Raw genomic sequence first — 22,609 nt, 5'->3', positions numbered from 1 at the left:
GTCATGCACATCAGACAATACTTGCTTCTCTACAAATTGAGCCTATTCTCAGGGTGTCCCTTGATACAAGCAAGAGTTTCATTTATTTCTGAAAAACACTCAAATAAAACAATGAGCCTAACTGACATGGTTGTCTGGCTTGTGTCCCTGAACAGAAGGGAGTGGGAAGCAGGTTTGCAGCATATCTCGAAGGTCAGCATGGATTGTTACCTCCCATCTCTTCCCTGAGGGCTCTTGCCTTGGGTGGTGCTGTCCTGACACATTTAACCATGTATCAAACATGAGCAGGATGTCTGTTCCCACCCTCGTGCTCAGCTCTGCAGTGGACCTCTTTGCAGGAAGCAGCTGCCCATTCTCCTGCAGGGATGTCTGTCAAAGCAGGGTTGGACAGGCACCCCCCAGTGACATTAGGAACCTGCAGTGGCAGGCAGGGCAGAAAAGGAGCATGGCACACTCTTATGGATACTTATGCATGAGTTAAAGAAGGATTTTTGTGTGGATTTCATCCAGTGTTATTTTTGTTAGCCTTGTCTCTGATCAGCTACTGCATATACCATTTCCAAATGTCTTTCACTCATTCACTTCCCAGACATAAGCTTTTGCTTGTACTTTATCATTAAACTGAAATGCTTGATGTGCTCTAGTAAAGTCTTTATCAAAGAAACATGAGGAGGATAAACCTTGAAATTTTTCATTGCTTACATGACAGGAGAGTGGCAAATACCCCTAAGCTGTATTCCAGCTAAGGTAAAACTGAAATCCACACCAAAAAGAGAAGATTTACGCATATGTGGTTGAACTTAGATAGCTAAGTGCAGCATGTCATCATAAGACACTCAACTCAGCTATCACTTCACCCTGGAAACACTTGCAATCTCCAGCAGAATTTCCAGGTTTCCAGGCTTTTCACTGTCCATATGTGTGTGCCTGGTCTGCCTACTGAGGTTGTTCCACAAGGCAGAAAATAATTCTTCATCTAAAAATGATGAATCCTTTTTTAACAGCTATATTTTAAAAACATATCTAAATAAAGAAACTATAAAAAATGAACTGTAAGGGCAACACAATAGTTCCTAACATAATATAATCCTAACAGAGTTTTTCGATTATGATTGTGAAAATGTTTCCAAGTTTTTGGAAACCAAGAGGTTTTAGCAGATGCGAAAAGGGTGCTCAGAACCTCCAGGTCCAGCTGTTGCACCGCTGAATATAGGAGCATGTCTGTCTTGCACGTATTCAGGTTCATGTATAGGAATAAAAGAGACAACACAACCTGACTTGTGTTCTTATGTGTGAGCATGATGAAAGACCAGAGCACCTTCATCAGTGCTGCTGGCGTGGAGCTGAATTCACAGCAATGTACCTGTGTTCAGAATCCAAGCCATGCGATAAGAAATGTAATCATATGAATGCCAGAACTGAAATTCTCATTATTGAGGGCAACAGTAGCAGTAGGAAACAAAGGAGGTGATGATTGTGAAATAATTGTCTGCCGCTACCTGCTGAGGAAATATGGATATATTATATAGTGTTTTGCCATTAGTACAAGTGAATTTCTGTATCTTTACTTCTAGTACTGCATCTGTATTAACCACAGATGCTGTATAATCCAGAGATACCCTTACTCTAACTACCTTATCATACACATTAAAATTACTCCAATTTTTTGTCCCTTTCTGCCTTCTATTCATTCATATAATGACATTGAAATAGCTTCAGACAAATATCATGAAAGGGATCTGTGGAACTATTGTTTCAGTTGTGTCACAGACTGCTGTAAAGGGATGTAAGATGTGGAAAATATATTTAAAGAACTAGTTGTGTTCACAAAAAAAAAAGCTGTAACTTTTTTTCAATGAAAAATATGTATTTCATCAAAAGCTAAAGTATTTTAAGTACATAGGTCTAATTTTTTTCCTAAAAAAAGAAGGGTAGTTTTAAGAAGAGAAACAGGTGATTTCCAGAAGTATTGAAAGCTATTAAATAACTTTTTTTTTTTCTTTTAACTTACATAGATTTCCCCATTTATTTTACATTATTTTATAAAAATACAAGAATGTCACTTGCTGGAATGAAAAAACATATCTTAAAACAAAAGCCAGAAGTCAAAACCCACCCTAAGCAAGAGAAGAGACAATTGTCCTCTAGACCCTAATATATTTTTAAAAATGCAGTATCTCAACTCTGAGTAGATAATAAAAAATACCCCTGTGTTTTCTGTTTTCTTATTATGAACATCTACTGAGGAGTGTAAATTATAAACAGTGTCATTTTCAGTAGGTTGAAAAGTACAGTCAAAAAAGTTATTACGTTTTCTATGAAGAAAACTTGTTTTAAAACAAGGAACAGTTGGTGGTATTTGTGTCAGAAAGCCTTCCTGACTGGTTGATAAAATCCAGTTTAAAGTCTTTCACCAAAGAAACAGAACTTATAGCCAAGATTGTGCCGTTTAATTCATGTTAGCATAATTAGCAAAACCACACCCAGGTAGAGCAATGGGATAGCAACGTAATGCAGGCATCATTCCCACTCTGTGGATCCCTTAAGCTTGGCTGTGGGGAAATAAAAGGATATATCAAAGCTTTTCTTCTGTCACTAAAAGTCCCTGCCAATGCAAATCTCCCATCTATGACCTTGCCTGGAACACAGGCAGCTCTAAAGCTCTGCCATTTGTGCATACTAAGCATGACATAAAAGCTAGATCTGACATGTGCAAGTTACAGTATCTTGTGAGAAGAATGTAGGACTCTATAATAGCATATTTTTCCTCCTTAAATTGACATTTGTTACACTTTTTAAGTCTAATTTTTTAAAAATGGAAGGAAGAATTTAATAAGCTTTTGACTGTAGAGTGAAAATCAGACAAAGTCTATCAGAAGCATCCTGAAGAGCTGAACTTGCAATCTCTGGGCTTTCATTCATTTTTTCCACTAAGGATTTTGACTTTGTTTGCTCTCCTAAATTTTTCAGTCCACAGTAATACTGTGACATACCACACACATTAGCAGACCAGAAATAGTACTAAGAATATAAAAGGGCAACATCTTTTACAGTCACATGAGATCAAACTGTTAACTAGTTTATGGTTTGGATTTTAGTTTCTCTTGGTCCAGCTGTACTTTATTCCATAACCCCAAAATAAATTTGGAATTTATTTTGTAAAAAAACGGTGCAATTTAACTTACTTATGTTATCAATTATTAGTATCCAGTTGTCATATAATATTTTCAGCAGCAGGTCTTGAAGCTTTTTACAGAAAGGGATGACTTACATTTTACAGGTGGAGAAAATCAGGGAGTGAGACAGAAGAATGCTGACTTTAATACTGACATTGAAAAGCAAAAGAAAATTGCATTTTCAGGCAAAAAACCCCAATTTGTTCAGGGTAATTGCCTTGAATTTGAAAGCCCAATGTACAGCTGAATAGGAAAGATACACTATCATCGGTAAAGCTTGATTAAATTATTTCAGCTTATAAGGGACTCAAGATAGAGGAAAAACAAGTATGTAGGAAGCAAAACATTACAAGAAAACTGAGGCCAGTGAATATAGCAAGAGAGGAGTATTTTGATCTTGGATTCCTTTCTGGGGAATACTAAAAATGAGAAGGGCACAGATATCCCTTTCCCTGATTAATCACTGTACAGATTGCACTTGGAAATCTGGGTCACTGAAGTTCCATTGTTTGCCCCTGCCAGTCTAAATGCACATACACTGGTCTTTATTGTCACCTCTGACTGGTGACAGAGAAGAAGTACCACTTCAACTGTTATCACAGACAGACTTCAGTTTGGTTGGCTGTGTTGTTTCACTGTTTCCCAAGAAGAATTCATTTAATAAGTTCAGTCTCTAGAGTTTTTTATCTGTTTGTCTATACACATAATACTTTAATATACAAATTATTTACAAAATATTTTGCTTATTACAGAAGAAAAATTAGGTATTCTGTGCAAAGTGAATTCATTATCCCTTACATTTTCAGTATTTTTAAATTTAAATATATACCAAATAAATATTTTTTTTTCTGCATATATATTCATATTTTCTGTAGCTTTGAACGAATGCTTTGAATTATTCCATTAGGGCAGTCTAGGAATTTGGATCTTTAAAAAGTCAGTTGTTATTATTGGCATGTGTTTACATGGTTTAGGATGGAATGCCCCACACAAATAATTTTGTGTTACTTTATTTTTCATGTACCAGACCTTAATGATAAAATAGATGGCACTGCTGTAGTTGAAATGTAAGTCTCAAACATGCTTCATGCTGCATACAACAAAGTGAGAAAGACCTCACTGATGACTAGCACTGTTACTTAAGGAAAGCTTTCAGCAAATATCTCTGGTCTTTTCACAGAATTCTTGCAGACTGAGAACTTTCTGTTATCCCATGGAGCAGCAAGGAAGGGCATAAACTATACAAATATGATCTGGATTATATTCTGAATTGCTTTACTCTTAGTGCTTGAACACTTAGGGTAATTCACTGTGGACTCTTGCCCAGTTCATTTATCCACTGCTAGTTCTTGGTAACCGAAAGTTACTGAGTGTGTATTTCCCATTGTTTTGCACTTGCTTATAGACTGTTATCATTCAGTATCAGCCACCAAGGTGGCTGATGTCTGAAATATTTCTTTTACGTGAGACTTTTTCTAAGGCCAAAGTCAGTGCATGGTATTTTGACAGCTTCCTAGTAGCATGGCTTATATACATTCTCTAAAGTCACATTAAATTTTTTTGCATGCCAGTAGAAAAGAAAAAAAAAAAGAAAATTGAAAGAGCTGGAAGGAAGCAATGAAGATTTCCTGGTTTTTAAAGCAATTGACAGTGTAATTGACAAAGAAAAGTTATGTGAGATGATACTCAGAAAAACAGAAATAGAAATTATCAAGGAAACCTGCTAGTGTAGTATCTGAAATTGAATGGAGAAGCAAGCCACAAACATGATGGTTAATTCTGTCTTTTTTTATTGTTTTGTTTTTTCCTCTTGCTCATACTGCTAGAACAATCCAAAGGCCAAAGGCCACTGACAATCCCCAAAGAGGAGAGTTTGTACCAATAAGTTATGAATACACTTTCCTTCAAAGAAACCTATCAAATCAAATATTCCTGAAACTTTGTGTTGGTCACTCTCCCTCTGCTTTAACTCATGCTGGAGCTTCTAAGAAAAGCAGTGATTTTGGACTTAACTGAATCCCTGAAATTCCACTGAAATATGTTTATGACTGGTAGACCTTATTTGAGATAGCATTTTTTACATTCCATGTATCTTTTATTGAAAGTAAACTGTATTTGATTGTGGCATTATTAAGTGGATGTATTTAATCTCTGTGTGTGTCAGAAGAAGGTAAGTAATTGCTCCATGCGTGTTTCCAATTGCCGTGCGCCATCACTGAGAAGTGCAGTCCTTTCCTGTCAATACACTTTCCCATCCCTCCCTCCAGTGCCTGTTGTTCTGGCACAAACATTTATATGGCCACACAGGAAGCCACATCTGACAGCTGAGAATTTAAAATTAATTTAGAGAAAAAAAGAAATGTGAGTGGCTCAAAGAAGAGTGTTGCTTATCTGAGTGGAAAAAGATTCAGCGTCTCGTTGCCTAGAAGTCTGATAAGGGCTTTGCCAAACACAGACCTGGTACCTAAAAGACTATTTCACACTTGAGTAGATGCCCAACCAATATTAATATTTACAAAGCAGAATGCAGCAGCCAGTAATGTGGTTGACTACAGATTGAAATGCCTGACTGAGCAAAAGATAAATATGTTCTTAGAAGAAAGGGGAAGGTGAGAAAGGGGAATGATAATAGCAGGCAACCTCAGAGGGACCCCCAGGGAATGGGAGCCCATATCAGGGATAAACAGGGATACAGAAGTCAGTATCCCTCCCCACCTCAACAGCTACTTTCTCTGAATGTTATCTGAGAATACCAGATAAAATGGGAAATAGAACTGAGAATCTAGACCTACAGGTTAAGCAGTCATTTATAGTTTGTCCTGTGGATCATGGGAGGGAGATGCATTTGGGATGTGTTTCTATAATGTGGAGTGATTGTCTTTCTTTTTGTCACTTCTGCTCTTTCAGAGCTTTTGCAAGTATGCTGTTAGCTTTTAATCTTTTTTTTTTTCCCCCTTTTTGTAGCTCAAGCCTGCATCTGAGGTGAAGAAAATTATCCAGAAAGAACAGCTTAAAAACAGTGAACATTCTAGACACTGAGATTCCCTGGTAATGTCCAGTCTCCTAGACTCTAGTACCTCTGCTTTTAGCTACAAAGGCTGGAGTAGAAACTGCAAGATGGGTCTGTGTCACGGAACTCTCTTCCAGTGAGCAGCAGTAACAAAGTAAACTTTCTGCCAGCACTAGTTAGGGGGAAGAAGCACCAAAGTCTTAAGAGAATTTACAAGAGCAACATGATCAAATATCCTACCTTTGATCATTCCCTGAACTCCTTTTTATGGTGTATTGAGAGTATCATTAGGTAAGTCTTACTGACTTTCAAAGGCCAAATTTATAATTTGGTGGCATTTAATATCAATTAACTATTTCTTTTAGGGAAAATACGGCATCTAATAGGTAACTAATAAGCATTTCTCATTGTCAGAACAAAATATTTTAGTTCTTAACTGATAACCATTCAAAAATAATGAGTCAAAAAAAGACAAGATCAGAGTTGAGCATGAACCGACTACAGTTTGTAAATGAATGACAAGCACATCTGCCAGATGTTGCCAAGATGCTACTGAAATAAAGCAATTGGGCCTATTCACTGTAGCAAGTAAAGTTATGAAAAGAGCATGCTTTTTATAAAAGCTGCACTCATTTGTCATGTATATCAATGTATTAATTTCTGAGATTCTCCTTCAAGCATCAAAATTTTTTTAAGTACCTACATTTTCAGATTTTGGGCAAGGGAAAACATATTTTTATCGGTGGAGAGAGAAAAAACCCAACCATTCTACACGTAAAATACTTCTATATCAAATTACTCTCATTCTAAAATAGCCAAATCACTCAGTCATACTGCTGCTAGTATAATATTTGTATTTATTGCTATTACCCTGCTGTTAGTGGAGAGTGATATAGCTCATGACCACCACTGAAGAATGTGATCATTTACCCAGACCTAACATGGAAAATGTGAACCGTCTGGTTGACTCTGGAAATTTGTGTTGCCTGCTAGGAAATTGGCAGGTGACTTTACAATATTCCTGTAACTAGGATAGACTTTTTAAATTTTGCTTCTAGGATTTTGCAGAAGATTCTGCAATCTCTTTGCTAAACAGTGCTGTCTTCAAGGGTAATCAGGAGGTTTGACATCTTTGGCTGCAAAATATTGACCTAAGGATATAATCCAGAAATGGCTAATCTGTCATGCATAATACCTGGTGGGTGGGTATTGGCAGTATTGGTGGGTATGTGACTTTGGATCTTTTGCTACAGATGCAGGTTGTCTTATGTATTCCAAACTTTCCTATTCCAAACTTTTCATTTTCTTCTTCTATGTCCAGCAGTGCTTTAATGTCCTAGCCATCTCTATCTTCACAAATAAAAATACCATTTAAATGTTGGACTCTGTTTGCAGTCAGATATGAAAACCAGTGGTCTTTCCTGTCATCTTTAGGTTATCTGCCTAGAAAAGACACTTTGCAGAATGACTTCAGAATTTTCAGATTAATGTATTTAATAAAAAAACTGTGGTCTCTTTACTGGTTTTACTGGAATGCAACAAATTGCCTATGTCAGGATTTCCCTGTCTCTCGCCTATTTAAGTACTGTTTGGCTTAACACAAAACTGAGCTGGAAAAGTAACAAATGAAAGAACATGGATTGATTATTTGTTCAAAATAACATTCAGGTGAAATATCTAATGAATTCAAGCCAGGCACAAATAATTTATTATTTATTATTCTGTCATTCCATATAACAAAAATAGTTCCTTCTCTATATATTAATTAATTCGTCTTTTATGTCATGAATAATGTTAATATTTGAAATATAGCTTGACTGGACTGGAGCAAAGAAATTTTCTTCATTGATTTATTTTACTCATTCTACTGCACCCTCTCTAGAAGTTAGTTTAACATCAGGTGGTAGTAAATGTGACAGTAAAATATTTTTATGTTGTTGTGCTCTTTTTTTTTCTTTTGAGACAAAGCACTTATCACTTACAGGCATGTGGCCCTAATCTGAAAGTTGAATTGGTTCATTCACTTCAAGTACCCCATAACCATTCACACACCATCAAGCTTAACACTATTAAAGGGTAATTTCCCCTGTGGGAGCTATGCCCGATACAGATGCTGTCTCCACAGTGTCTTTTTATCTTTCCATGGCAGGTAAGGAGATTTAAATAAAAGGCTTCATCAAAAGTGCAATCACAGACATATTCTTCCTATTGAAATAGCCATGAAATAGAAAATAAACACTCCTAAAAATCTTACTACTCCGAAACATTACCAAGAAAACTCCAGTGTTCAGCTCACACTTTGAAATTTTGTGTTGAAATCAAGGCATGTAAGATGCTTCATTGGCTTGGCAGCAGAGGACAGGAAATATTGTCAGATAATTTGCATGTTCTATTAAATTCTGAATGTAGTAACACAGTTCCAAGTAATCAAGTAGTATATTTTGCCTCCATCTCTTATAAGCATGATGATTTCTTTTTCATTTTCTCATAATTTCTTGCGTTTATTATTATGGGTTCTATATTCTATCAAACTTGATAATTAGGTCTGTGGTAAAGTTTTCTTTAGAACATAATATTCATATGTTTTTTCTCAAATATTTGGACTCAGGTTCTATCTGCAGTAATTTTGCCTCATTTCATCTAAAGATGAGTTGTCTAGGGATGCCAATAAACCTATGCTCTCTGAGTAGAGTACAGAAAAGTTATAATTATTTTTTCTTTTTTTTTTCTTTTCTTTAAGAAAAGGCAGTATTTTTTCACCTTATTTTCTCCATTAAATTGCTTTTCTGATAAAGTCTTTTTTTTCATTCACACTAGAATGAAAAGGCTTTATTTTTTAAATTATTTTTGTGTAACTTAAGATCACAGAGTATGTTGTCTTTGACTTAAATGGGATCAACAGTTATGTCTAAAACTTTCTTAAAAATTCTTGCAGTTTTGGACTCACAGCTCAGAATCATCTTATTAGTGAAGCCAAACCAATTTACATGGCCTGTAGATACAGATTTGAAGTTTTGCCAGAACATAGGGCATGTTTATAAAACTGTTTTGATAAAGTAAGAGTAACCTAAGTGCTGTTCTTCATGTTAGGGAAGCCCTGCTGAGATTCACAAGCCTCTTGGTGTCAGTCTTGTTTGCAGGCCAACATGCTTGGCTTTCTTAAATCACGTATGATTCAGGTTCTGCTCAAAGTACTGAAGTTGATATGTCAACAGCACTGGCCTTTTACCCAAGAGTTCAGAACTTAGCACAGTAATAAGTCAAAGCCTCACAGACACAAATTCTCCCTTATGCCTGAGGAAAGTCAACTTACTTCTTCCAAATGAATATTTTACCTTGAAGTAATTGAAAATGAAAGGGACATTATTTTCAGGTTTTTTGAAGCTATTCTACTTTGCATTGACTATAGCCAAGACCCGGTTGGGTCAAAAAACATGAAAATGTGAGCATTTGGCTATCCATAACAATGTGTCACTCATCTCAAAGGAGGAAGAAAATAAGAAATTTCAATCATCCTTTCTCAAAAATACTTTGCTATTATAGACTATGCATTCTTTGGATCAAGCCTTTAATTCAAGAAGTGGTTTGAAATTTTGTACTAGATGAAAACCAGTTTGGAAAGTGAATGTTTGGGGTTTTTTCTTTTACTTGTAGCAATTTGATGCCACACAGCATAAGGACTCGTACACAAAATTTCATTCTAGAGAAATTTCTATGCTGAGCTCTTCAATTTTTCCCATAAGTGCAAGGTGTCTAGAGCAGAGCTTGTCAAGAGCACTTAGATATTTCTCACACTATATATTCAGTTATTAGTATTGTTTCTTTGGTATGTTTATAATGGATGAATTTCCTCCATGGCCAAAGGGACAGCCAAGGACTGCACATCACTTAATTCATGTGTAGGCCTGCACATTAGCCTTAAAATAGACATTTAATGTCTTTCCTTCTCCCCTCCTCCCCCATCCCCCAGAAATAAGTTAGATGTAAATTGTCATAACTAAAATTAGTAATGAATTTTTTGTCACCAAATGTATGGAGTTAAACCCACATAAACCCTTACTGCTAGGTCCGAGGAATGGATTTAGCTTTGATTTTTGATAAATAGGACAGAGTGCAGTAGTCAGGAAGCACCTTGTAAATTTGCCTACCATAAAGGTACAGTTTTAACCTACAGCTCTAGTGGTGAGAGTCCAGATGAGTCCTGTGCAGGTCTCAAAGTGAATTCGTGTGTTGAGCTGAGCTCCTAAGAACAGGATTTTCTTCTAAAACTGGAAAGACTATTAATATGCCACTGTAAATGTCAGGGGTTTAGAGCTATCCTTTCAGAGCTCTTAAAAGTAATCTTTTTTATAAATGAAGTGAAATTAGACATAAAAGGTAATCATTTACCACTGAAGTGTAATATTAAGTACTCAAACTTATGGTAATGAAAGTGTTCCCACAGTAGCCATAATCTGTCATCAGATTTCACAGGTGACTTCTCTCTAAGCGTTCAGTTTAGTGTAATACTTCCAGTCTTGGTGAAAGTTAATAAAAAACTGAGATACATTATGTAAGTCATCAATGTGAGATTAGTCAAGTATTTTTTTCTGTGATTGTATACTAATTATACTTAATTTTACTTAGATTATAAAGAATAAATCATAAAACACAATAGGTTTCCTCTTAAATTCAGTCTGTCTATAAGGTAATTTTGAGAGAACAGGGGAAGGAGAAGTTCATTAAGGAGCTAACATATCTGTGTTCAAGACTAAAAATCATATGTAGCCTATAAAAATAAGGACGTTTCACTATGTGAAACAATGTGGAAAAAATTGCATGTTAACCAAAGTCAAGCACAACTCACATACTGCAAAAATTATCAATCAAACTGCAAATAATATTGTTGAATTAGATATAATTTCTTCTGCAGATACAAATAAAAAAACTTTTGTTCTCATTGCTATTATGTTCCTGAACCATCCAATATGTCAGTTTAAAACCTGTTGCCCACCTATTTTCATTTTTTATTAAATCTACTAGAAACATGAAATTTATTTACCGTTTCAGTATTTTACATCATAATCTTGATAATAATTTTGCTGCAATTTTTTGAAGATGTTCTTGAAAGAAAAAATGTTTGTGAAGATGTTTGCTGTAGTTCTCAATAATATGAAGTATTTACAAAACGTAAAAATAAACTATTTGTACAAGTGTTTGCTCCTGCTTATGCAGGAGTTAGTTTTGTTCATGGCTATATCATTTCAAATAAACTGATTTAATTAATTGGATTATTTCATTAATTCAGTAGACTGCATCAAGTAGAGCTGAGTTTGGGGTTTTAAGTAATTTGAAGAAACGGGAAAGTATGAAGATAATATACCCCCAAGAACTTTTTTTCACTAGAATTACATCACAGAAAGACTCAGGATTTGGGGTTTTTTGGTTTGATTTTTTAAATTGGTTTAGGTTTTACTTAAATCAACAAACAGGCTTTATTTTATAGTGCTAGCAAGGGAATTCATAAAACTCAAATCAGTTCACTTCTTCTATGCATATTTTCTGAAACAACAGTAAAAGATAGCACGTTTTCAGCAGATTTCATCTTTCTTAATTGAGGTGGTGCATATTGTATACATATAAAGTTTTAGTTATATTTTTTCCCAAATGGCCATTTTTATATCAGCTTCAGTTCTTATCTACATGTCTTGCATCCAGCTATAGCCATTGTACTCCGGAGCTAAGATTTTCCATTATTCATTTCAACACAGTAGTTACTAAAAGAGGTAACTGCAGCAGTCTCTGCATATGTTCACAACTTTTTACATTTTGCAGTAAAAATAAACTGAATTATAAACAAAAAAAAAAAAAGTATATTTGAGACACTGTAGGAATAAAGTAGCTGAGTGGGGAAATTAATTCATGTTAATTAATACACTGTGCATACAGGAAACCAGGTATCTGACCAAAGACAGAGGAGAATCCTAAAGAATTATTTGGGTTGAAAGGAAGCTTTAAAGGCCATCTAGTCCAACTCCATCTTGCAATGAAGGTTGGACATCTTCAACGACATTGAATTGCTCAGAATCCCATCCAGCCTGATCTTACATGTTTCCAGGGATGGGGCATCGACCATCTCTCTGGGCAACCTGCTCCAGTGCCTCATCAGCCTCATTGCAAAAACTTCCTTTGTTATATCTAGTCTAAATTTACCCTCTTTTAGTTTAAATTCATTATTCTTTGTCAAATTGCAACAGGCCCTGCTAAAAAGCCTCTCCTCATCTATTTTGTAGTCCCTTCAGGACTGGAATTCTGGCAAAGGTCTCCCCAGAACCTTCAGTTCTCTAGCCTGAACAACCCTAACTCTCTCAGCCTGACTTCCTAGGAGAGGTGCTTCATCCCTCTGATCATCCTTGAGGTCTCCTCTGGACTTACTCCAGTAGGCCCATGTCCTTCCTGTGCTGGGGGCCCCAGAGCTGGACGCAGCATTCCAGGTGGGGTCTCACCAGAGCAGAGAGGCACAATTCCTTCCCTGGCCCTGCTGCCCTTGCTGCTTTGGATGAAGCCCAGGATACAGTTGACTTTCTGAGCTACAAGCATGTTAAGATCCGATGCCTCTGCCCAAATTAAGATGCATATGAGTCCATATGCCAAAATTAATAATACAGATTTTATTTAACAGTAAACGTGAGGTAGAGAGATAGAAATAAATAGAAAATGGGGTGCGGGGGGGTGGAGGAGAGAGAGAGATCAAGCTATCTTGATCCCAACTATGAGAGAAGATAGTCATCACTCATAGATCCAGCATCATGCTGCTGGCCCTTCTTCACCCTGGACTTCTTGGTGGTCAGGGTCCCAAGGTGGTTAAAAACCTTTTACTGTCTACACAATTCTCTTATTCTATTGATTAAATGATTTCCTCATTTCTAATACTAATTAATTCCATGCTCGGTCTTGTTCTTCTTTTGGGTTAGTGGGCCATGAGTTGGCAGTCGCAATCCCCCTTGCCAGAACTTTTACCCCATCGGAGCTGACTTCAACATAATTGCTGAATTGGCTTGCCCTGTGACCTGCAAATTCTGCATTCTCTTTGTTCATTGTTAGTGATACATCCTTCTCCCCAAGCCTTGTTAGTCTGCCCCTTAGTCTGAGGTAACATCAGGACAAGAGTACAGTGGTGACTTATCTTACAGTCCAAACTCCAGGTGTGTGATATGTATATGAGCAGTTGCTTCTTTACAGAGTTTGCCACAGCGGGAATTCTTGCCTGGATGCATTACCCAGGATGTGCTAACCAGATCTTCCTCCACCAGGCCTGGAGCCAGCACCATCCTTTCACTCCATGCTGTGCTTATGGCAAAGTCCTTCTGTGGTAACAGTGCTTGAATATGATTTCTTTGTTGTACAAATATTTAAGAAAATAAGCATATACAAAATTTGAAATCTAGATAAGCAGAATATCATTATTTTATGCTTTTAATGTTTCCTGTGTGGTATTTTTCTCTGATGCAGGAGATAGAGCTAAAAAACTTTTTGAATAGCTATTCACATTGCACTTTGTGAATATCTGCAGCAATTTATGTAAATACATGGTTACAATTTTCAGCCAGTAGGTTTTGGCCACTGGATGATTTGCTGTGGTGTTTGGCCTGTTCTTTCACTGACTGGAACTCTGTTCCTCAGTTATTGTTTGACCAGGGAGTCAGAGAGAAATTCTTCTGGTTTCTGTTTTGGTTGTCATAACTGATAGAAGCGGGTTTTCACTTCAGAGAATTAAGTTTTTAAGTTTCTAGATAATTTTTCATGCATATTTTCCAGTGATTGAAAATGATCCTTTTATTAGTTGGTTCTCTCAGGCTAAAATCTGTGCAGAGAGCAACACAGATGAGGAATAAATACAATCAAAGGAAATGTAATATGGCTTCCTGATCAGAGAAATATCTTCGAGATATTCTTCCAAGTCTATTGGACATAGGAGTCTAGTAGCCACCTGTGCTGGTTTTAGCTGGGGTAGAGTTAATTTTCCTCTCAGTGGCTTGAACTGTGTTTTGGATTTCTGCTGAACACATGGTTGATAACAGAGAGATGGTTTTGTTATTGCTGGGCAGGGCTTACACAGAGCCAAGGCCTTTTCTGCTTTTCATACTGCGACACTGGTAAGGAAGTTGGGTTGTGTGGGAGACTGGGAGGAGACACAGCCAGGACAGGTGACTAAAACTGACCAAAGGGATAGCCCAGACCATGTGATATCATCTCAACATATAAAGTGGGGGGAAGAAAGAGGAATCAGGGTGGATATTGGAAATGATGGTGTTTGTCTTCCCAAGTCACCATTATGTGTGATGGAGTCCTACTTTTCTGGAGGTGGCTGTACACCTGCCTGCCCTTGAGAAGCAGGGAATTATTCCTTGTTTTGCTTTGCTCATGTGCACAGCTTTTGCTTTCTCTATGGAACTGTCTATGTCTCCACCCATGAGTTCTCTGGCTTTCACCTTTCTGATTCTCTCCTGGATCCTGCTCGTGGGGCAGTGGCTGCCTGGTACTTGGTTGCTGACTGGGGTTAAACCATGACACCACCATAGCAGAGGTGATGAGTAAGCCCAGGTAAAAGACTAGCTCACTTTCTAACTTTCTATGAGAGATGCAGCCATATAAGAGCATTAAAGGAAAAAGAAGTGGGAAGTTCAATGTCTACTGGAACTGCCTGGAGGAGAAGTGCTGTTTGGGAGCTGTTTGGAGAGCTGGGCAGTGGAGAGAGCAACTGGACATATCTTTGCAGAGGAGAAAGAGTTGGAGAGGACCAAGATGCAGTGACTCACTTCAGCCTCTCCAAGTTGGAGAACCAGCAGCTGGCGGAGGTCCTGGAACAGGCAAGAACAGGAGAGACAGGTTGTAAGTCAGTGATTTTTTTTTTAGTATTACAATGTGGACTTGGCAGTGTCAGGTTAGCAGTTATACTTGATGATCTTACTAATTTTTTTCCAACCTAAATGATCCTATGATTCTATGTGCAAATAAAGTGGAGCAAATATACTTTCTCTGAGTTTTTTTAGAACTATTCTGCACTCCTGGAAAGTAAGTAGATTGAACAGCTTGAATGTCTTTGGTGTTATTCTAGAATGGCAGAAGGAGGTACAGTGAAAAGTGTGGCAGCATAAAGGGCAATAAGGAGATGTTTTTTGAATTAGAAATATAGCTAAATTTATCCGATAATCCCTGATGTTGAAAATTAAACAAATCTTTTGCAGATCCTATTGTATATATTTTAAAATGTTGCTGGGTTTCAGCAGGCAGAAAAGACTGTGAGGAAAACCTCCCCTCTAGCAGAACTGCTGCTTCTGTTAATAACACACTACTGAGAAAGCAGTGCAGAGGCATATAAGTAATTCTTTGTGAGGGAGGATTTGTTAATTTTTAAAAGGAGAGGTGTGGGAGAAACTTGTGTTTCGATTAAAGTCATTGTGAATTTAGGTGATTCAGTGGAGCATACAGAGCTCAGTGCTGTAAGATACTGAACCTCAGGGCTGTGATCCAAAAAAGCATTTAAATACCTTTTTACTGTCATGCTCCTGAATAATCTTATAGCAGGAAATGGATCTTTTTGTACTCTTGAAGGTGTATTTCAGTGTGCTTTTCTGAAATAGATCCTTAGTACATTGCAGGTTTGAGCCCATGAGAAGCAAGGAGTACCAATAAAGAGCTAAGTACAAAGCAACCAATAAGAGGTAACATCTTGATACATGAAGTTGCAGCAAAAGAAATGGGCGGCAAAGAGACTTGAAGACTATTGAGTACTGCAAACAAAAAGCTTTAGTTTCTTAGTCATAGAGTGTGTTGTTATATTTGAAGAAGCCAAGATTGTAAACTAGATTAGATATTGATGTTAATCATGTTACTGAAAATCAAAGTAACAATACTGAAATCACTGTCTGATTAACTACTCAGTTTTATAATTGCATGCTGCAAAGCCAGAGTAGTTCCATAATGCCAGCTGACTCTCAATTTAGTGTATTCATATAATTGTTTGAAGTATGAAATGAAATGCTAGATACAACAATAGAAGGAAGGCATGTAAATCTATTTAAGAAGGTGATCATACTTCAGAAAGAGAAAGAAGAGGGAAATCACAGCAGCCACGTGTTAAATATTTGGGTTGAATATAAAGAAGTAGAAAATTGCTTCTACTTTTCACTCCACATAATGTAAGTACAAGCCCTGTAGGACTGTTGTCTCTCTTTGGCTCTTGATTATTCATGGGTTTCTCTAGATGGACTACAGAAGTGGAACACATTGTCCTGGGATGCTGGCTAAAGCAAAAGAAAAACAGGTTGTTGAATGCTGCTATTGTTAGACTAATCTTTATTTCCCTTTGTGTATTGCTTTGTTTTGTTTTCCTCCGTCTCATAAAATACTGCAATCTTCTTAGGTTCCTTTGAGTCACAGAACTGCACTGTCAAAAAGACCACTGGGGTGTTCATATTGCTTTTTCATTCTTTGTAATTGTAATTGCATTTCTAATTTGTAAATCCGAACAACGAAATGCTAAGTGAATCAAAAATCTTGCAACTCTGTCCCATTGACCTAAGGTAGAACAGTCATACTCTGAGTTTTGGTACTGGCAAAGGTAGTTAACTGATGCTGGTGGTGTCTAGATAAACTGTAGGGATAATTTAGTTTTCATAAGATATTTAGATACCAAACCTGTTTGGACGCTTTTAGGATTTGCATCTAACACACAACTGCCACTGAATCCCCACTCTATGTTTTCATTTAGATCCTTAAACATCTTTGAATTTTTTCCCTTTGGTCCAGTCCAACACTCCTTAAACTCCATAGATACTTCTGTCATCTTTAGTGTCCTAAATTAAGATTGTGATGTTTATATGATGTCAGCATAGCATCATTTCACTTCACAGCTGGAGTTTTGAAATAAGTCTTCAAAACTGAAAATGCTCGTACAGATTTAGTGGCTACCACTTAAATTTCACATTCATATTCTGCCTTACACTTCAAAGCAAAAATGATATATGGAGGGAATAAGAGCCTAGATCTGACTTTCAGGCATGTGAATTGCTGAGCAGTGCCTGCCAAGAGTCTGGTGGGCCGATCCCCCTGCCATGGCAGAGTGCCTCTTTACCCATAACTTCATAACCTCCTTTTCCCTGACAGCCTGTGCAGTAGGAGGTGTACAGCTGAATTCTGAGTTTGCACCAAGTCTGGGTAACAACTGGCAGTAGGAAGTGCAGTGAAATCATTATAGGATAAAAAAACACAAAACCCTAAAGACTCTCAGCAGTGAGCAATCTCTCTGTTATCCTACGTTTAATACTCCTTTTTCTGTCCAGGGCTTCTGCAGAGTTGACATCTGCAGAGCACAGTATCAGTAGACTGTTCAGGGAGGGTGATTTAAGAGCTTCAAAAAACAATTAAAATCTAAGTGAAATATTGAAATATTTTTATTCAAATGAAGAGCTTGAAAATTGTAAAGTAGTATTTCCATTATACAACAAAATCTAATTTGTCATAATAAACTTCTTGCAGTGTAATAGCAAACTGGTTCATTTAAACTTGCATGCAAGGATTTCCAGTGCAGCTAATCTGTGAGAACCACGCACGCTTCATTACCTGGATTCTGAGGCAGGCAGTGAAGTCATTCTTGCTGTAAACATTTGTAGGAGCGAGAATTTTGAGGACCAGACCTTCAATTTGTGTACCAGTTGGGTGTAGTTTTGTTGCCTGCAAGGAAATGACACCAACTTTTGCCAGCTGAGACTCTGAATCATGTTTTTCTAAATGGTATCTGATCTGTTTTCAGTGTAAAACTGTGCTTGCTTAATACTTTTTCTCTCCTGCTTTATATTAGGGCCCCCCCAGCGAACCGTTTCCCCCAAACAAGACCATGAAGAAAGGAAGCATGACAAAGTTCTGGACAAGGGCAGTGAAAGTGGAACTTCCTGTAACGAGTTGTCCACCTCAAGCTGTGACAGCCACTCGGAAGCGAGCACCCCTCAAGAAAATGCCACCAGCACTCAGCCATCCACAGCTCACCAGCCAAACACTCTGACATTGGATCGTCCCTCTAAGAAGGCCCCAGTGCAGTGGATGCCAGCACCAGACAAACGCAGGAACAGTGAACTCTTTCAAACTCTCATTAGCAAGTCCAGAGAAACAAATCTTTCCAAAAAGAAGGTGTGTGAGAAGCTGAGTGTTGAGGAAGAAATGAGAAAATGTATTCAAGATTTTAAAAAAATCCACATTCCAGATTACTTTCCAGAGCGCAAACGTCCCTGGCAGTCTGAACTCTTACAGAAATATGGGTTATAGTAATCAACTCTTTCCTGACGTATCTCTGAGGCATTTGATGTTTGTTATATTGCCTCTAACTTACTGATGTCATCCTCCTGGCTGACTCTGCCACCAGAGCTATTCCTGCTGCTTATTTCTTTCTGTGAACAGTGGATGTTGGATAGTACATGTTTTTCTTTAAAAATATATATAGAAAAAGATAGAAACTTAAAAAATGCAAAAGGTGTCTCATCTAAACCACTTCATAATAGCAAAGAAAAAAATTGCATGGTCAAGAAAGATGGTTTTCAAACCACAGTCAGTTGAGCTTCATTATTGTTTTGGAACTTAACAAATAAAAATCTCAATCATCAGTTAACACCACATTTTATGTCACGATTAAAAATGACTCAGACTTGCTAGGGATGAAAAGAAACAGGGTTTAAAATTCAATTGAACTGGTTTTGGAACTAATTCCCAACATTCTCTCAATGTTAATGCAATAAAGCCAATACCTATTTTGCATGAGCACAATATTACAAATAAATCACACAAGAACAAGAGGTTGTTGCTTGGAGAATTACTTGTTTGATAACAAGCCTATAAACGTAAAATGTCTACGGGATTGAATTTACTTTGTTCTGGATCTGTGATTTTTTTGTGTGTACAGTGTTCTGTATGTAAGGATGGTGTAAATATGCCTTATATTGTTTTAATATTGCACCAACAATGTTCATCTATTAGTGCTTGTCAGGATTATTTCTGTGAAATGCAAATTTATGGCAGATTGTGAAAACTGGTTTGATGGTTTGAAAGTTTTTGTTATGTTAGTCACTAAAAATGGAGAAAAATAAAAGAGAGTTTAATGTATTTATTAAAAGAATAATCTGGTAGATTTTCTTGGGTGTTGTTATCGCCTCTCCTTTTTAAATAGAATCAAGCAAGGTTTTACTTTTTGTTCAATATTTTCATAACTACTCTGCTGGAAATAAAAAAAAAAACAAAACAAAACAAAAACATATATCAAGAGTGGGAAAAAATATTTAGGGCAGTGCCATTTAATTGGAACTGCCATACAGACCCTAAAAAAACAGAATTATGCTAAGAAGCAGCACAGGATGAACTAAAATATTGAGTGGTTTTACTAGCAGAGCGGAAAGCAGTTCCAATTTGACAAGTTCACAAAAATCAGCTTAGAAATAGAAGATTTAAAATACCACAGCAGAGTGTGCTACATTTACAAATGAAAAGTTTCTGTGAATAGTCAGCTCTGTATGGCAAACCTGTTATCTCAGCTCAGATACGGGAAAATAAATTCTTTCTCATTACAGAAACACCAAGAAGACAACTGTGGTTCAGACAGCCACAGCTGAAATCGGTGAGGACTGCTGGAGTTCACCAAAGAGCCTCTGAGTTCTTACAGATTTCAAATTATTGCTGTGAGCACACAAATGTACACATACACATTTAGAAAGGTTAATCTCCAGATATGTTCTATAGCACTAACTGCACAGTTGTGGCAGAAGAGATGTTTTACATCTTATGGTAATTTTAAATGGTTTAGCTAAAGTAAAGAGGACTTCTTGTATTATAATTTCCAAGGTTATCCCTGATACCTGTATTACTTTTTAGTCCTCTAAAAGGCCCCTTTAAAAAAACTTCTAGTAGTCTTTTAGAAGCCACTTCATTCACCAATTCTTTTCTTAACCTATCTAGAACTAGTTGTTCTTCTATTTAGTTAATTTTTGACAACATTTTAATAACTTGAAGGACTGTATTTGGGATAAGTCTAGTCTGAACTGATGCAGACCAGTATGAGATCATTTGGCATCTCAGGCTTGCCTTTATGTTCCTTCCTTGCTTCTTCCTCCTCCAAAAGAGCCATTCTTTCTTTTGAAAGTTTAATGCTTCTTAGACAACTTTAGCATTTACTTTCTATCTTTTCTAATCTTTGGCTTCCTAGTCTTTACCTGATGAAATTCTCAACTGTTTAATCATACCTTATCCTCCAGTGGATACAATTCTACTTTTACTTAGTCCAAAGTTTGACTAATACTGAGAGCTTTGTTTCTATCTGGGGTTATACATTTTAGATGCAAACAGCATCTTGAGCATTCCTAGTAAACCTTGCTGCTGAATTTGGAGGTCTACTTTGCCTTCCTAGTTCTTCTCAGTATTCTAGGAAGTAACTGCCTGAGGTATGCCCAGGTGATTTTTTGACCTATTTATTTTAATTTGTCAGTATATAAATATTTTTATGAGCTTTTTTTTTTCTTTTATTATACTGCCTAAAATTTCTCAAAACATAATGATTCATTCTTGAGGAGAATAGAGTATTATGTTGATATGCATTTTAATACATGAGTACTGTAAGAATTTTGATAACCTTAACCACTTTCCTTTTGTTCATGAGGCACGTGAGTGATGTGGCAGATGAATGATATTACTGTTACTTGGCATCTTAAGACAAAGTGATTTGGTTGTGGAATTAGACAGTGTACACTGTCCTCCTTTCAGAGTGAAAAATTCCAATGTGCTGTAGTCAGAGACAGAGGGGAGAAACCACAGGTCATGTGAATCCCTCATTTGTATTCTCCAATTCCCACCACACTTTTCATCCAATTCACCCAGGAAGAGCTCCAACCCTACCTATGTAGTTATTATTCTACAGTTTTCAGACAATTAGGGAGAACACAAGCTGAGACACTCAGTGGAACAGGGGAACTTGTGGGTGTTGAGATGGCTATGGTTGCGTGGAAGCTTACAGGTGTTACAAGAGAATTGTGTATTAGAAGCACTTGGAGGGTTGATTTTTTTCCTATTGTCTTACATTCTTCTTATTTTCCCATGATAGCTGCTTTTTCTTCTTTCATTTTAGTCTTCTTTTTCTCTTCTTCTCAGCTATTCACTTTGTTACACACTAGAACAGTCTACCATGGGAATTGTGCCTTTTATTGGGCTTCAGCAGAGACAGTCAGTATACTAAATATTCACTCAGTTTGAGGCTTATGAAGATAATGTTTTTCTGAAAACAAAACAAATACAAATACTGATTTTGGTCAATCCAAAATTATAGTGATAGAATGGTTTGGGTTGGAAGGGACATTTTAAAGGTCATTTATTCCACCCTCCTGCAATGATTACAGACATCTTCAACTAAATCAGGTTCCTTGTAGACCTGTTCCAGAGTCTCACCACGCTCATCATAAAAAATATCATGCTCATAACTAGTCTGAATTTACCCTCTTTGTTTAAAACCATTAGGCCTTTTCCTTTCACAACAGGCCCTACTAAATGTTTGTCCACATCTTTCTTATAATCTTGTATTTTCTTATTATCATATCTGTGTCTGTCTAGTTCAGAGGGGAGGATGTTGTGGAGACTGTGTCAAAGGCCTTACATAAGTAGAGACAGATCTGTAGCTCTTCCCTGTCCACTGATGCAGTCACTCCATCATAGAAAACCACTGGATTGTTCAGGAAGGACTTTCCCTTGGTGAAGCTGTGCTGGCTGTCTGCCATAGCACAGCTTCTAAGAGAATCTGTTCCATGATCTTCCCAGACACAGAGGTGAGGCTTTCCAGGGTCCTCCTTTCCATCCTTTTCAAAGATGGGTGCAAATTTGGTTTACTGTAATTAAATACTAGGTAGGTTTGAGTGAATAATTTAGTGGTAGGTTTAAGTGATAATTGCTTTGATAAAATTTATTTTAAAATTTAAATAAGGAAAAAATACAAAGAAGTAATTTAACCTGTAAATTAAGCAAGCACATTTCTGGAAGGAAAGCAAATCTTAAAAAATAGAATTCTTATCTTTGCATATTTTCTTTCTAAGTCAACACAATTCCTTTCATTATGGTTTTACTGAGAATCCAACATGGAATACATGTCCCATTATGTTTTACCGATGAGTTTAATTTTTAATATTTAATGTGTTCGAAAATATACAATAGTATGGTCTAGATTAAAGATTTGAAACTGATAAAAATAAAATCTTCCTTTATTAGTAATCTCCCAGTTAAGGTAATATTTCATGAGAATAATGTCTTAGCATCTGATGCCAAACGAATGTTGTTATTATTGCCCATATTTCTTCGCTAGTCAAGTGAATTTTAAACCCTCATCAGATGTTGCATGCACCAGTTTTTATTGTTCTAACTG

General features: G+C 36.8%; 1 protein-coding gene across 1 annotated transcript in view; it reads left to right on the top strand.

Annotated features, from left to right (window-relative positions):
- Positions 1–19,345, top strand: part of KCTD8 (potassium channel tetramerization domain containing 8) — a 93,326-nt gene extending 73,981 nt beyond the window's left edge. Inside the window, exon 2 of the mRNA XM_066185679.1 lies at positions 18,029–19,345. Coding sequence (XP_066041776.1) covers positions 18,029–18,489 — 461 coding nt within the window. The 3' untranslated portion in view covers positions 18,490–19,345. The remainder of the gene's footprint in view (positions 1–18,028) is intronic.
- The last annotated feature ends 3,264 nt before the right edge of the window (positions 19,346–22,609 follow it).

The sequence above is a fragment of the Chamaea fasciata genome, unplaced genomic scaffold, assembly GCF_029207755.1.
Source record: "Chamaea fasciata isolate MVZ Bird 193981 ecotype frontalis unplaced genomic scaffold, bChaFas1.0.hap1 SCAF_6, whole genome shotgun sequence".
NCBI lineage: Eukaryota > Metazoa > Chordata > Aves > Passeriformes > Sylviidae > Chamaea > Chamaea fasciata.
This window is presented reverse-complemented; position numbering and strand designations above follow the sequence as displayed.